Source organism: Megascapheus bottae, chromosome 3 (genome assembly GCF_031878675.1).
Source record: "Megascapheus bottae isolate mThoBot1 chromosome 3, mThoBot2.hap1, whole genome shotgun sequence".
Taxonomy (NCBI): Eukaryota; Metazoa; Chordata; class Mammalia; order Rodentia; family Geomyidae; genus Megascapheus; species Megascapheus bottae.
This window is the reverse complement of record NC_143511.1, coordinates 85,026,081-85,042,742: the sequence shown is the minus strand read 5'-3', so window position 1 is coordinate 85,042,742 and position 16,662 is coordinate 85,026,081. Positions and strand designations below refer to the sequence as shown.

Below are 16,662 nucleotides of genomic sequence, written 5' to 3'. Positions count from 1 at the left end.
TCAGTTACATTTAATCACCCAGTTCCCTAACAACGTTTGCTGTGTGTGTGTTGGGGGGGGGGTGCGTGTACACACGCACCTGTGTGTTTGTGTGCTGGTACTAAGGGCTTTGACCTCTCGGCTCCCCCACACATGAAGTTGATGCCCTACCACACATGAAGTTGATGCCCTACCACTTGAGCCACAGCTCCACGTCTCGCTTTTGGGCCTAAGGATCTCACAGACTTCTGTCCACTCTGGCTTTGAAGTGCGATCCTCAGACCTCAGCTGCCCAAGGAGCTAAGATTACAGGTGTGAGCCACTGGCAACCCTCAAAAAAGATATATATATATATATAAATATATATATATAAATATATATATATTTATATATATATTTAAGCCCTCATTCTCTGCAGTTCCCAGAGGCAAACAAGAAGTAAGGTAGGCAGTGAGGACGCAAAACGGAGTGCTTGGGTCTTGAATCTGGGTATGAAGTTTAAATTCACCCGGGGTGACTTTCTGTTCCCAGGCTGGGGAAAGGGGGGGGGGTCCTCTCGTAGGATGGCCGGTCGGAGAGAAAGGCTTGAGCGTCTGGGCCCAGAGTGCTCGAGGACTCAGTTTCCCCATCCAAGGACTTGATGCTTGTAAGGAGAGTGAGAAGTAGGCCACACTCACCCTGCAGGGCTCCGAAAGGCGGTTGTTGGGGTCACAGTGACCGTGGGCCGTCCAGATGGGGGTGACTGGGGCCCCCACGGGGCCGCAGGACGGGGCTCGCGCGCCCCTCACCCCTCCTCCCTTCCCCGCCCGCGCCACTCTGGGGCGGAGCCGCAGCCACCGGGGCTCCGCCCCGCTTCCCCGGCCTGGCCCGGCGGCGGCGCGCGCTAGGACCCCGCGGGCCGGGGCTGCAGCCGGGCCTGGGCGGCCGGAGCGGCGCAGACCCCGGCTCTCGGCTCCCGGCGCCATGTGAGGGGGTCGGGGGCCGCGGGGGGCCCGGCGCTCCCCGGCGGAGGTGAGCGGGGAGGGGGCGCGCGGAGACCGGCCGCGGAGGGAGAGGGGCTCTGCTTGCGCAGGGGAAAACGGGGCCGCCGGGGAGGGGATGGACTGGGGGCTCCAGGGGTAGCCGCACCCCGAGATCCCGGGCCTCGCGCCGCCCCCTCCTCCCTGGCGGGCTGGGGTTAGGGTCCCAGAACCCCCGGCTGCGGACTTGGGGAGGACCTCGGCGCGGCGGGGTGGGGGGGGGGGGACATCGCCCTGGAGCCTCCGCCATGGGCATCGTGGGGCCTCCCCATCCCACCGTGGCCCCGCAGGTCCGCTGCCTGGCGCCCCGCGCCCCGCGCCTCCAGCCCGAGCATCTTCCAGGGCCCCGCCGCCGGGCTCGGTCCGTCCACCAGCCCCTCCCGGCCGGCTCGGGCTCCCGCCGGGCCCTAGACTCCCTCCCGCCTCCCCGAGCCCCAGTCTCCCCACCGGGCAGCGAGGGGGGCTTGGCTGCCAACCCCCGCGAGACACGGTGAGAAAGCAGCGGAACCCTCAACACGCCGGCCTCGAGGGGGCCGGCACGGACGGCGCGCGCCCCGGGCCGGCCGCGTCCACGCCCGGCGGCCGGGACCTCGCCCCACCCCGCTCTCGCTCTCCCATTCCGCAGATGAGGACGCAGAGGCTCGGAGAGGTCCCATGGCTTGCTCGAGGCCCCCCAGCCAGTAAGTGGTGGACGCGGCAGGCGGCACCGGCACCTTGACCCGACTCGCTGTCACTTTACCATGGCCTTCTCAGAGCAGGACCGTGACGGGGCCGACCCGGGGAACCGTGGTCCTGGCTGAGGGCACTGCGCGGGCACAGGTGGGAGAGTGGGGAGTGGGCTGGGCCCTGGAGCCCGCCGGGTGCCGGAGCGCGCGGGGCCAGCGCGGGGAGGGGTGGTCGGAAGGAAGGGGTGGTCCCAGCGCTCCCCCGTCCTGACATGCCTCAGTTTCCCCATCAGTGCGAGCTCGGGGTCTCCCCGGTCCGGACTCCGGCTGGGGGTGGGGCGCCAGGGAGGGGCGGGGCCAGGCCCTGGCCAATTAGGAGCGGGGTGCCTGGCGACGGGCCTGAGCGCCTCCGGCGGTTCCCGGAGACAGTGGGAGTAAACAGCTGCTGGGTCAGGGGTGGAGACGGGGGCCGGCCCGGGGGAGGCCCCAGCGGAGTGGACGCAGCCCGGGCGCCCTCTCCCCCGGGCAGGGCTTTCGGTCGGTGCGTGTCCCTTTCCCGCCCTCCGGCTGGCCTGGTGGAGGTGGACTGCAAGCAAGTTCGGATGGCGGGTTTACAGGTGGGGACGTTCGAGCGTGGAGAGGGTTCAGGTCCTGGGGAGCAGAGGCGAGGGCGGAGAGGGGGGAGCGGGGAGCCTGGTTTCCCCAGGCCAGGTCTGGGCGGGACGGAGAGCTGCCCACAGCCCTGGAACCGCGGGGAGTGGCATCTGGCGAGCCAGACCTAGACCTCGCTTGACTCTGCCCTTGACCCCAGGATGGCTCGCTACTGCCTGAATGCCTTGATCGACGTGTACCTCCCCTGTCCCCGCAGCTGCAGAGGCCCAGGGGGTCTGGGTGGACTGTGCCTCCCGGGGCTCCCAGGGTGTGGGAGGACCCAGGAGGTTCCTGGCCCACCCTGGGCTTGAAGAAGGAGTAGGAGTCGGGAGGGGGTTGGTTGGAGAGTGGCAGACAGGCCCACCTCGGACAGAAGGGAACCTGGAGAGGAGATTGGAGGCCCACGAAGGAATAGTGGGGATCAGGACAGATTGTGACTGGAACTCCTGCCGTTAGTGTTCAGAAAGTAGGTGAGAAACAAGACAGGGTTCTGCCTTCATCAGTTCATGTGGATGCCTTCTCTTTTGGGGCCTCGGTACCTCTCTCTGTAAATCAGATTATCACCCTGAGCCTTAAAGTTCTGGGCATGTAGAGGAGATGTCTGGTAGAGAGGGTGAGGCTTTGGACTGGCTGGACCCAGCTGAGGGTGTCCAGGCCATAACCCTTTCTGGTGGCTTGCAGGTGTGACCCCACCTCCCTGCCCCCCGGGCCACCTGTGGGACGCTGGCCCCTACCCCTCAGCAGACGCCGGAGAGAGATGAGTAGCAACAAAGTAAGTCCCCCGCCCTTTTTTTTTTTCCTTTTTCTTTTTGCCAGTCCTGAGAGCTTGAACTCAGGGTCTGAGCACTGTCCTTGGGCTTTCTCAAGGCTGGAACTCTACCACTTGAGCCACAGCAGCACTTCTGGCTTTTTGTATGTATGTGGTACTGAGGATCGGGCCTCAGTACCGGGCCTTTGTACATGCTAGGCAAGCACTCAACCACTAAGCCAAACTCCCAGCCCCAGTCCCCTTCCTTTCTTATTCCTGTTTGAGCCTCTCACTTCCCTCTGTGAAATGGGCTCCTTCAGACCTCCCTCCATCCAAGCCACCATGACTCTCGTACCTGCTGAAATGCTGAAGGTCTGGGAGGCATTCTAGTTTGAATTGTGCTGTGACCACTGACTGATCAGTTGAGTGGCTGGGGGAAGTTCCTGCCTCTCCCATGTCATTCTAGATCTATCAGTCAGGCGAAGGTGATTAGGAGGGCTATACTGGAGGTGGGATAGAGAGCTGGAGGTGAGCAGGCGGCTTGGGGAGGGGCAGGGTTCAGATGATGATGCAATGTGAATATCACTCTGAGGATGGCAAGATTCTACAGCATTTTTTAAATTCATGGTTTCCTGAGCACCTACTATGTGCCAGGCTCACACTTTTTCTTTATAGACTTTGGTAGAGGGTGAGGTAAGGTGGAGTGGTTCTAGAAGGTGGGGTGGTTGTGGCAGCCTGGCGTTCACAGGACTTTGGATGTCAATGACAACTGGATATTGTAGTAATAAAGAATTACCAGGTGACTTCAAGGTGATTTGACTTTTAGGGGCTGCATTGAACTTTGATCTTCTCCATTATCTACCAATTGTGTCTTCTTGTTTCTCCTATCCTCAACTTTGGATCCATTTATCAGGATATAACCAGCAGGATTATCAGGATATAAAGAGTGCCGCCCCAACAAGGGCTGAGAGCTAGGCCCTGATAGCGCCAGCTCTGGGAAGGGAAGCTGATGGCCTCTGGGCTTTGCAGGCCGTTGAGCGCTCTGCAGGAGTGGACTTGAGAGAAGCGGGGATCACAGCAGGAGCCAGAGGCACTGAGGTGTCCACTGAGGCTGCTCGGAGCTGCAAGGGGGGAAGAAGCCTGTATCCACGAAGCCAGGGGCATGGCAGGAGCCTCCTTGGAAGCTCACCAGCACCCAGACCCAAATGCAGCATCCCCAGTCCCCTCTACTGGCAAGAGAAAATATGAGAAGGGCCCACATTCATTTCCACAGAGCAGGAAAGTAGAGAGTCTAGGTGTTCCTCTCCATACAACCGTTCCTTCATGTATGCAGGGGACTGGTTCTAGTATCTCCAGGGAAGATCAAGATCAAATAGCTTAGAAGTTGCATATTACCTACATGCATTCTCCAGTGGACTTTAACTCATTTCTAGATTGCTTATAGTACTGAATACAATGTATGCTACATGAATTGTTAGACTTTATTATTTAGGGAATAATAATATGAAAAGCCTACATTCGTTCAATGAAGATACAACCTTCAGGGCTGGGAGTTTGGCCTAGTGGTAGAGTCATGCACGAAGACCCAGGTTCCATTCTTTGGTACCACATACATAGAAAAAAACCGGAAGTGATGCTGAGGCTCAAGTGGTAGAGCGCTAGCCTTGAAAAAGTCCAAGGACAGTGCTCAGGCCCTGAGCTCAAGCCCAGGACTGGCAAAAAAAAAAAAAAAAAAAAAAATACAGGCCAGGAGTTTGGCCTAGTGGTTAAAAATGCTTGCCTAGCATGCACGAAGACCTGGGTTTGATTCCTTGGTACCACATACATACAAAAAAGCTGGAAGTGGTGCTGAGGCTCAAGTGGTAGAGCTCTAGCCTTGAGAAAATCCAAGGACAGTGCTCAGGCCCTGAGCTCAAGCCCAGGACTAGCAAAAAAAAAAAAATATATATATATATATATAGCCTTCAAAAGTGTAACTACTTAAGTACTTTTTAGTGTGTATGGGTGCTAGGGCTTGAACTCAGAGCCTTCCTTCCTTACTCAGCTTTTTCACTTGTGGCTATTTGAGCCATACTTCCAGGTGTGGCTTTATGCAGATTAGACATAAAAATTTCTCAATTTGTTTGCCCCTGTTGGCTTCAAACTTCAGCCTTCCTCTCTCAGCCTCCCGAGTAGCCAGGATTATACACATGGGCTAGGGGGCCTGGCTAACTACTTTTTGCTTCATGGTTGGTTGAATCTGGATCAGGACCTTTGGGTGCAGGAAAACTGGTTATGTAAAGATAACTTTCAGAGAATGGTTTGGACCCAGGCCCTCTCTTTTGGGGCCCCCACCTGTGTCTAAGCACCCTTTTAGCTGCATTTGGAGGGAATCCTGTCCTTGCACGCAATGCACTCAAGCCAGCCCACACCCGAGGACTTTCTATACTGCAGGCGTTGGATCTGGGGTACAAGGCTGACCCTGTCCCACTCCTCGGGGACCCAGACTGAGGGAGGTAGCGGATTGTCAGTGCTCTGACAGGGGGATCTCAGCTTGCGTGATGAGTCTGTGGCCTGACGACTCTGGTGTGAAAAGCCAGAGCAAGCCAGGCATGGTGGGCAGAGGGGAGGTCAGATGCCAAGCCTGCTGGGTGTCCTCAACAGCCTCTTCCTGTCCAGGAGCAGCGGTCAGCAGTGTTCGTGATCCTCTTTGCCCTCATCACCATCCTCATCCTCTACAGCTCCAACAGTGCCAATGAGGTCTTCCATTACGGCTCCCTGCGGGGCCGCACGCGTCGGCCCGTCAACCTCAAGAAGTGGAGCTTCACCCACGGTTATGTCCCCCTTCTTGGCAACAAGGTAGAACGGCTCCTCCCTACCACCGCTGGTGGGGCTGTCTCCTTTCCCTCTTCCCTCCTTAACCCCCTGCTTCTGTCTCTCTCTCTCTCTTTGGTGCTGAACTATGATCTGGGCCCTGGACACTATGCCTTAGCTTTTTCATTACGGCTGGCATTCTACCACACATCCACTTCTGGCACTGTTTCTGGGCTTTTTTTTTTTTTTTTTTTTGGTAGTGAGGCTTGAACTCTGTGCTTTGTCCCTAAGCCTTCAGCTCAAGGCTTGTGCTCTACCACTTGAGCTGCCACATCACTTCTGGCCTTTTTCTATATATGTGGAACCAAGGAATTGAACTCAGGTCTTTGTGTGTGCTAGGCAAGCACTCTAACAGTAGGCCAGACTCCCAGCCCTCCACTTTTTTTTTTTTTGCCAATCCTAGGGCTTGAACTCAGGGCCTGGGCATTGTCCTTGAGCTTTCTCAAGGCTAGTACTCTACCACTTGGGCCATAGCACCACTTCCAGCTTTTTCTGTATATATAATACCAAGGAATCGAACCCAGGGCTTTGTGCATGCTAGGCCACACTCCCAGTTCACTTCTTGCTTTTTTTAGTGGTTAATTGGAGATAAGAGTTTCACAGACTTTGCTGCTCTGGCTGTCTTTGAACCATGATCCTCAGAGCTCAGTCTCCTCAGTGGCTAGGATTACAAATATGAGTCACTGGCACCTCATTCACCTTTTCTTTCTTGAAGGAAATAATAAGCCATATGAGTCAAGGCCCCAGCCTCTGTGGCTTTAACCCCTTGTATGCTGTGTGACCTTAGATAAGTGTCCTGCCTTTTACTAGCCCCCTGATTCCTTAATTTGGGGTGTGTGTGTGTGTGTGTGTGTGTGTGTGTGTGTGTACACCAGAACTGGAATTTGAGCTAAGGGCTTGGGCACTGTTCCTTAGCTTTTTTCTTGTTTTGCTCAAGGTTGGTGATCTACATCGTCTCAAGGTCATGCTTCCTGGGCTGGTTTTGAACCTCACATCTCAGACCTCAGCCTCCTGAGTAGCTAAGGTTGCAGGTGTGAGCCGCAAGTGCTCAGCGTGGGCCTCAGAGCTCTCCGTGGTTTTATTTTTAGTTTTTCTCTGTCCAAAACTGATACTTGAACTTGCTATCTGATGCTTGCTCTCACTCACTGGCGGGCGCTCTACGAGGTTTTACTTTCAGTGCTCAGATTCTACCACCTGCCGAGTCATGGTCCCTTTGGAAGCATGCCTCTGGTTTTCTCTTTTTCTTTTTTTTTTGTGCCAGTCTTGGGCTTTGAGCTCAGGGCCTGAGCACTGTCCTTGGGCTTTCTCAAGGTTAGAGCTCTACCACTTGAGCCATAGCACCACTTCCTGCTTTTTTTTTCTATATATGTGGTACCGAGGAATCGAACCCAGGTCCTCGTGCATGCTAGGCAAGCACTCTACCACTAGGCTATACTCCCGGCCATGCCTCTGGTTTTCGTGGAGTCTCTATGGAGTCTGACTAGCAACTTGTTTGTGCTCAGTACTCTGTGCCCAGTACTTGAAGCAGGACACTGCAATCCTGAATAACACAAAAACAGAAACATTGGCTGCTTTTTTAAAGTGTCAAGCTCTGTGATCATTAGTAATTCTCAGGCATTAGTGTCATCCTTGAAGAGCTGGGGTAACGACGATTCAGGGAGGTGAAGCCACTTGTCCAAGGACATACAGCATGTTGGGGGAGCCAGAGTACTTTGCTAACTCCTGCTGGTTCCTTGTTGACCTAGGGTTAGGATTCAGCACTGTCTCTTCTGTCTCCTGACTTGAGTAGCTGCGGTGTTTCTGCAGTTCTCCTGTAGTAGCTGTTCTCCCTCACTGAATCTTCTCTAGGGCCTTTGACCTGGACACATCCACAATGGGAAAAGACCCATTAGCAAGTGTTTAGAGATGGACTGGCATCTAATTGAGTCTTTCTGTCTCCTAAGAACCCAAGGACGAGGAAGAGGAGAGAGGAGAAAATGGAGGAGTGTGGATGGGATGGAGAGAAAGGAGATGAGCCTGGATTGCAGATGCTTCCCGCCTGATTGGAAGTAGAACTCAAGCTCCTAAGAGCCGGGAAAGCCTCAGCAATGGGACTCAGTGCGTAGAACAGGATGTGCTCTTAGAGGAAGGGGCTGCTAGTGGAATGGGGAACCGGCCGGCAGAGGCATTCTCAGCTGATACTCAGGCTGGAAATCTGTGCCATGCCCTCATGGGTTCAAATCCAGATCCTGTACCCCGTGGAGAATGCCTGCTTCTCTGGATTGTCAAATTGGCCTAACTCAGCCTTTTGGTTTCTAAGGCACCATCTCAATTCCTACATTGGTCTGTCTTTCCTATTTTTCCTTCTGGGATAGTCTTCAACTTTCAGGTCTCCAAGAGACGTGCTTCCTGGATAACCATTTTAAAGGAGACTTCCTTCTAGTCCTTCCTGATCACCTGCCCCTGGGCTGCTTTTTTTTTCTAGCCTGTATAATTGGATGTGTGTATGTGTGTGTGTGTGTGTGTGTGTGTGTGTGTGTGTGTGTGTGTGCGTGCACGCGCTCTGGTACTGTGGCTTGAACTCTGGGCCTTGTGTTCTTAGTTTTTTTTTTTTCAAGGCATGTTTCCACTTTTCACGTCCTGCTTTTTTTTGTTTTTTGTTTTTTGTTGTTTTTTTTTTTTTCTGGCTAATTGGAAATAAGAATTTCTCAAGATTTGTCTGCTCTGGGCTAGCCTCAGATCTCAGTCTCCTAAATAGCTATGATGTGAGCTGCCAGCTCCTGACTGCTATCTGGCTCTTGAACAAGTTGTCCCCAGTACTTTTGACTATTGTCCAAGCTTGTTATAAGTATTTGGTGAATGTTGAATGAATGGCTCGTTCCTGGCTATGGAGATATGGATGTGAAGAGCTCAGATCTACAAGACTGGTAATGATTTCTTTCTCTTTTATTTGGCTGGTCCTGGGGCTTGAAGTCAGCCTGGGCACTGTCTCTGAGCTTCTTTGTGTTCAAGGCTAGAATTCTACCACTTGAGCCACAGCACTACTTCTGGCTTATTTGAGTAGTTTATTGGAGATGAGTCTCATGGAGCTTTTCTGCCCAGGCTGACTTCAAACCAAGATCCTCAGATCTCAGTCTTCTGAGTAGCTAGGATGACAAGTCTGACTGATACTGTTAATTTTCTTTGCTCTGCAGACGCTGCCTTCCCGGTGCCACCAGTGTGTGATTATCACCAGCTCCAGCCACCTTCTGGGCACCAAACTTGGCCCAGAGATCGAGCGGGCTGAGTGCACCATCCGAATGAATGATGCACCCACCACAGGCTACTCAGCTGATGTAGGCAACAAAACCACCTTCCGAGTGGTGGCTCATTCCAGTGTGTTCCGGGTGATGCGAAGGCCCCAGGAGTTTGTCAATCGGACCCCTGAAACTGTCTTCATCTTTTGGGGTCCCCCAAACAAGATGCAGAAACCCCAAGGCAGCCTCGTGCGTGTCATCCAGCGGGCAGGCCTGGCATTCCCCAACATGGAGGCCTACGCTGTTTCTCCCAACCGCATGCAACAGTTTGACGACCTCTTCCGGGATGAGACAGGCAAGGACAGGTACTAGCCTCACACCGGTCCCCTCCCTTTAAACCCTGTCTTGGGCCTGTGGTTCCCAGCATGTATTGCTCTGGGGATCTAGTCATGTCTTGTCACAGTTTTCTTAGGAAAGTTCTCTTTATGTCCAGTTGTTAACAGTCATCTCCAATGTGCTATGCGTGACTTCGTCTTCCCTAGGCTTTCTCCCAGCATGCTCTGCTCTAAGGTTATATAGTATCTCCTGGCAGTTTTCTAGGAGGGCTTCCCATAGGGTTACACATTATGCCTTGCTTTAAGCACCTAGTGACTCTCAGCATGCTATGTTCTAAAGGTACCTCATCCCAGCATGCCCTTCTGCTCTGACTAATCTTCCTAGAAAACTCAGATTAGCCCACTCCAATATAAATATAACATGAGCCCATGTGTAATTTAAAAATAGAACCTACATTTAAAAAATCCTTTTAGGGGACCGGGAGCATGGCCTAGTGGTAGAGTGCTTGCCTAGCATGCATGAAGCCCTGGGTTCAATTTTCCAGTACCACCTATAAGTGGTGCTATGGCTCAAGTGATAGAATGCTAGTCTTGAGAAAATGCAAGGACAGTGCCCATGCCCTGAGTTCAGGCCCCACGACTGGGGGGGAAAAATTCTTTTAGGGCTGGGAGCTTGGCCTAGTGGCAGAATGCTCGCCTAGCAGGCACAAAGCCCTACGTTTGATTCTTTGGTATCACATTAAAAAAAAAAAAAGTTATTTAAAAAAATGTACTATAGCTAAGGGGTAGGGGGGTAGCCTTGAGCTGAAGAGCTCAGAGACAGTACCCAGGCCCAGAGTTCAAGTCCATAACCGACAAGAAAAAGAAAGTACACTTCAGGGCTATGAATATAGCCTAGTAAAATCGGAGTGATGCTGTGGCTCAAGTGGCAGAGTGCTAGCTAGCCTTGAGAAAGCCCAAGGACAGTGCCCAAGCCCTGAGTTCGAGCTTCAGGACTGGCAAAAAAAATACACTTTGCTATATTTCATTTGACATAGTGTGTTCAATATATAACTTGTTAAAATATTTTGTTGGATTTATACCTAATTACTTTAAAATTTTTGGAGCTATTATATATGATAATGTATTTATCTTTTAAATCATGGACATTGTTTTGGTAGTAAGGGACTTGAACTCAGGGTCTTACGCTTGTAAGGCAAGTACTCTACCATTTGAGCCATGCCTCTGACCCCCCAAATCAATTGATTTTTGTTGACCTTATAACTGCCTAGCTCACTTAATTTTTAAAGATTTTTTGAAAGTTCTTCATAATCATGTTGGATGCACATAAGGCCAATTTTATTTCTTCTTTCTAAACTCTGCCTCTGGTTTCTTTTTTCTTGCCCTGTTTAATGGTGAGGATTTTCAGTACAGTGTCAATTGTATTGGAAGTGGTAAGTGTGGACTTCCTGCATTGGTCCTAATCTCACAGGAAAAGCATTCTCTTTCATGATTTGTGTCTGCCCTTCATCAGGAAGATGCTCAGGAAGTTCTGCTAGTTTGCCAAGAAATTTTTCCACTTGAGCCATGCTCTAGTATATGGATTTTATGAAGCTGACCTCATCTAAGTTGTTAAATTTATATACATAGGTTGTTTGTGGAATTTTTTTTTTTTTTTTTGCCAGTCCTGGGCTTGAGCTCAGGGCCTGAGCACTGTCCTTGGACTTTCTCAAGGCTAGAGCTCTACCACTTGAGCCTCAGCACCACTTCTGGCTTTTTTCTATGTATGTGGTACCAAGGAATCGAACCCGGGTCTTCATGCATGCCAGGCAAGCACTTTAACCACTAGGCCAAACTCCCGGCCCGGAATTTTTTTTTTTTCTTTATCCTCTTTTTCTTTTTTTTTTTTTGTGGATCATGGGACTTGAATTCTGGGCCTGGGCCCTGTCCCTGAGCTCTTCAGCTCAAGGCTACCATCCTACTCCTTGAACCACAGCCTCAACTTCCAGTTTTCTAGTGATTAATTGGCAATAAGAGTCTCATGTTCTTTCATGCCTGGGTTGGTTTTGAACCATCATCCTCAGATCTCAGCCTCCTGAGTAGCTAGGATTACAGGCATGAGCCACTGGTGCCTGGTTCTGGGGCTCTCTCTCCTTCTCTCTCTCTCTCTCTCTCTCTCTCTCTCTCTCTCTCTCTCTCTCTCTCTCTCTCTCTCTCTCTCTCTCTCTCTCTCTCTCTCTCTCTCTCTCTCTCTCTCTCTCTCTCTCTCTCTCTCTCATTGTTCCTTTTCTTTATTTCTCTCTTTTTTTTGCCAGTCCTGGGCTTGAGCTCAGGGCCTGAGCACTGTCCTTGGACTTTCTCAAGGCTAGCATTCCACCACTTGAGCCTCAGCACCACTTCCGGCTTTTTTCTATGTATGTGGTACCGAGGGATCGAACCTGGCTCTTCGTGCATGATAGGCAAGCACTCTACCCTAGGCCAAACTCCCGGCCCCTTTTTTCTTTCTTTCTTTTTTTGTGATGATCCTGGTGCTTGCTCACAGGGCCTGGTCGCTATCTCTGAGCTTTTGTGCTCATGGCTAGTTGCTCTACCACTTGAGCCACAGCTCCACTTCTGGCTTTTTAGTAGTCAATTGAAGATATGAGTCTCACAGACTGTACTATTCAGGCTGGCCTTGAACCCCTATCTTCAGATCTCAGCCTCCTGAGTAACTAGGGTTATAGGCGTAAGTCATCAGTGCCTGGCATTCCCTTTTCTTTTTTTTCCATTTCTTTTTTCTTCCTTTATTTTTTAGTTCTGGAACTGGTGTCTAAACTCAGGGCCTGGCACTGTCCTTGGGATTTCTGAAGGCTAGTGTTCTACCACTTGAGCCACAGTACCACTTCCAGCTTTTTCTGTGTATATGAAAAAGAAATCGGGCTGGGAGTTTGGCCTAGTGGTAGAGTGCTTGCCTACCATGCACGAAGACCCAGGTTTGATTCCTCGGTACCACATACATAGCAAAAAGCCGGAAGTGGTGCTGAGGCTCAAGTGGTAGAGCTCTAACCTTGTGAAAGCCCAAGAACAATGCTCAAGCCCTGAGTATAAGCCCAGGACCCAAAAAACAAAAACAAACAAGAAAAAGAAATCAAGGACTCAAATCCAGGGCTTAGTGCTTGCTAGGCAAGCACTCTACCACTAGGCCACACTCTTGGCTCTCACTTGGCATTTTCACATAAAGCTGGCACTGTACTACTTGAGCCACAGCTCTACTTCCAACTTTTTGGAGGTTAATTGGAGGTAAGAGTCTCTATAATTTGTCTACCTAGGCTGGCTCTGAACCTCTGTTCTCTAATCTCAGCCTCATGAGTAGCTAGGATTACAAGTATTGAGCTACCAGTCCCTGGCAGAATTTTTTTAAATGGTGTGTGTGTGTAGGACACAAGCACATGCTGGACCTGGATGCTCTCCTTTAGCTTTTTTACTCAAGCCTAGAGCTCTACCACTTGAGCCACAGCTTCACTTCCACATTAATTGGAGATAAGAGCCACTTTGATTTATTTTCTCAGGCTGTCTTCAAATCTTGATCCTCAGATCTCAGCCTTCTAAGTAGTAAGGATTACAGGCATGAGCCACTGGCTCCAGGCTTAGAATTTTCTTATTATCTTTTACATATCTATGGGGGGTTACTTTCATTTTTTATTCCTGATTTTCATCATTTGTCCCTCTCTTTTGTCAGTTTTTCTGATAAAGAACATTCTACTACATAAATGTAAAATATTTTCAGATACACACGTAGTCGACATAAAACATCAATGAGATATTCGTTGTTTCTCACACTGCCCGAGAAACCCAGGGTGTAATTGACATGTCAGTCACACGCGTGCTCTGTGACCATCTGTGGCTGGTGACAGTCATGTGAGGCAGGTTCTTGGTTTCTGTCCTGTGCCTTGCACTGCACTGTGGTCCCTCCAGCACAGTCCTCTCTGCTAGGTCTCTCTGTAGGAGTTTGCTTCTATCTCATGCATCTTTGATTGTAGCATGCTCTGTGGTCACCGTCACTTCCAGCCTGTTCCACTGTGATTAAAACCTTATTCCCAGCATGCCCTGCTTCGCCTCTTCCCCTTAAAGGTACCTCTCCCTGCCCCTTCTCTTTCTGGAAAGCACCCTGCCAGCATGCATGCTGCTACACTGCAACTAGACTGGAGGTAAAAACGGGGGGGGCGGGGGGCAGGGTCCTGAACAGTGGTTAGGAAATTTCTGGGAAACTCTGGGTGTTTCAGCCATTTTTCCAAGCCTGTTCCTCCCCCTGCTGCCTGCATCTCCCTTCATCATGACCCCTCTGCCCACAGGGAAAAGTCCCATTCATGGTTGAGCACAGGCTGGTTTACCTTGGCGATTGCGGTGGAGTTGTGTGATCATGTGCACGTCTATGGCATGATCCCCCCTGACTACTGCAGGTGAGCCTTCCTGGCCAGTGTTCTCTGGGGGAAGTACCCAGAGATGTGGATTCAGGCTGGGAGTATGGTTTAGTGGTAAAAGTGCCTGCCTAGCATGCATAAAGCCCTGGGTTCTATTCCTCAGTACCACAGAGACAGAAAAAGCTGGAAGTGGCCCTGTGGCTCAAGTGGTAGAGTGCTAGCTTTAAGCAAAAGAAGGTCAGGAGCCAGGCGCAGTAAATTATTTGGTGGGATGGGGATGGGGGGAGGGGGAGAGCCAGGCCCTGGTGGGTCACACCTATAATCCTAGCTACTCAGGAGGCTGAGATCTGAGGATCCTGGTTCAAAGCCAGCCTGGACACTAAAGACCAAGAGACTTATCTCCATTTAACCCCAGAAAACAGGAAGTAGAGCTGTGGCTCAAGGGTAGGAAGGTAGCTTTGAACTGCAGAGTTCAGGGACAGTGGCCAGGCCCAGAGTTCAAGTTCTATGACCCACAAAAAAGAAGAAAAAAAGCGCAGGGACAGTGCCCAGGCCTTGAACTCAAGCCCTATGACTAGCAAAAACAAAAACAAACCCCAAAAACCCAGATATGTGAACTCTGGGGGCTACCTTAAGAGCTTCTAACCAAGCTCAGCCTGGTTTGTATATTAATAGTTGTTATTTTAATTGGGCACTGATGGCTTATGCCTGTAGCCCTAGCTCTTCATGAGGCTGAGCTCAGAGGACTGAAGTTCGAAGTCAGGCCAATCAGTCCTTGAATCTTCAATAAAACTCTCAAAAAACTGGAAGTGGAGCTGTAGCTTAAGTGGTAGAGCACTAGCCTTGGGTAAAAGAAGCTGGTGACAGTGCCTAGGTCCTGAGCTCACACCCCAGTGTCAGCACACCTAGGTCCTGAGCTCACACCCAGTGTCAGCACACACACACACACACACACACACACACACACACACAACTTTTTTTGTCAGAGGTGGGGCTTGAACTCTAGGCCTGGGCACTGTCCCTGAGCTCTTCAGCTCAAGGCTACTGCCCTATCCCTGAGTTAGAGTGGTACTTCCATATATATATATATATATATATATATATATATATATATATATATATATATCTCCCAGTACTGCGGCTTGAACGTAAGTATTTGCCCTCTCCCATGTTTTTTTTTTTTTTTTTTCACCCAAGGCTGACACTCTACCACTTGTGGCTTTTGGCTGATTAATTGGAGATAAGAGTCTTACAGGGTTGGCTTCAAACTATGATCCTTGCAGCTCAGTCTCCTGAGTAGCTAGGATGACAGGCACGAGCCGTTGGCACTGGCAAATATTTTTAAAAATTAAACAATAAAGAGTGTCTAGCCCAGTCTCTACCCATTTTCTAGGTGGGACAACTGAGGCCCAGGAAGGGGCAAAGATTTCCCCCACTAAGGCCCTGTGGTGGGGGAGGGGCTGGAAGGGCTGGGACCCCACGGATGCTCACCCTGCCCACACACAACTCCTCTGCTGTGCCCAGCCAGCGGCCCCGCCTGCAGCGCATACCCTACCACTACTATGAGCCCAAAGGGCCAGATGAGTGTGTCACCTACATCCAGAACGAGCACAGCCGCAAAGGCAACCACCACCGCTTCATCACCGAGAAGAGGGTCTTCTCATCTTGGGCGCAACTGTATGGCATCACCTTCTCTCACCCCTCCTGGACCTAGGCTATCCCGCCTGTGGGACCTCGCCAGGGACACTGGAGAAGTGGTTCTAGACCCAGCTCAGAACCATGGCAACTTCTGACCAATCAAGACTAGAGTACCTCTCAGCCAATCAGGGCCTTGATGTAGGTGTGCCTGGAGGGTGTACCCTCCAGCCAATCCTCCAGCTTGGGAGATACCTCTTGGCCAATCAGGGAAGTGGGATTCTTTGTGCTTAATCAGGGGTGTCAGGAGGTCTTTCTTGTCCAGTCAGGGTCTGAGAATAATCAGGGTATAGGGGTCCTTCTGAGTCAATCTGAGGCTAAGGATATTTCCTTTCCCATGAGGCCTTGGTTCAGAGCCCCGGGAATGGACCCCAGACCACTCCTTAGCTGGGAGAGTGGGGTCCTATCCCAAGGAGCTGGGAACTTGGTGTTGCCCTCTCAATTTCAGTCATCAAAGACAGGAGGGGAGAAGAGTAGGAGCTGTCTAGAAGCCGGGCCAGAGAATTTGAAAGTTGTGGCAGGCCCAAGAAATAGAGGCCAGTGACCAAGTGATGGCTCCTCCCTAAGTGACCTTGGACAAGCCTCTCCCCAGGCTCACAGCAGGTTCAAAAGAGAAGTCTGAGACTCTCTCTTCCTCTCCACAGACCACCCTGTCCTAAAACTATACCTAACCACCGCCCTTTGCCAGGAAGCTCATCTCTGAAAGGAGGCTAGAAGGTTCTTCCTCATTTTCTTGAGGAAGACTTGTGGGCATTTTTTGTACCTACTCCCCAAGGTTGGGAGACAGGCAGGTGTGGGAAAAGCCTTAGGGTGTCTTTTGCCTCAGCTCAGCTGCCATTTACTTGGCTTTTAAGGGCCAGGACACCTTTTCTGCAGGAGGAGTCTCCTGCAGAAAAGTGCAGCCTTTGGCGTGGAAAGAGGGTCTTTGGCGTGGAAGGAGGGTCCCAGCCACACTGGGGTGCCAGGAAGTCTTTGTTTGGATTGGAGGGGCCTCCCCTAATGTGGGCCTGGAGTCATCACAGGCAGGCTAGGAGGGCAGTGGCAGCCCTAGACTTGGTTTTGTAATGGTTTGTACAGGAATAAACACACCTCATGAAGCTCCAGCCTTGTGTCATGTGTGTTG

The 16,662-nt window shown here is 51.3% G+C and overlaps 1 protein-coding gene across 10 annotated transcripts; it reads left to right on the top strand.

Annotated features, from left to right (window-relative positions):
- Positions 1–875: 875 nt before the first annotated feature.
- On the top strand, positions 876–16,642 carry St6galnac6 (ST6 N-acetylgalactosaminide alpha-2,6-sialyltransferase 6). 10 transcript variants are annotated; one of them, XM_090330701.1, is made up of 7 exons: positions 876–990; positions 1,624–1,678; positions 2,996–3,086; positions 5,706–5,900; positions 9,089–9,495; positions 13,776–13,883; positions 15,373–16,642. In XM_090330701.1, exons 2-7 carry the CDS (start codon positions 1,653–1,655, stop codon positions 15,635–15,637), a joined length of 1,092 nt encoding a protein of 363 aa, XP_090186827.1. In that variant the 5' UTR covers positions 876–990; positions 1,624–1,652; the 3' UTR covers positions 15,638–16,642. The 10 variants fall into 10 exon arrangements, with proteins under 10 accessions (XP_090186827.1, XP_090186828.1, XP_090186829.1 ...); XM_090330702.1 differs by having other exon boundaries at positions 877–990; positions 5,721–5,900; XM_090330703.1 differs by lacking the exon at positions 2,996–3,086 and adding an exon at positions 2,193–2,280 and having other exon boundaries at positions 877–990; positions 5,721–5,900.
- The last annotated feature ends 20 nt before the right edge of the window (positions 16,643–16,662 follow it).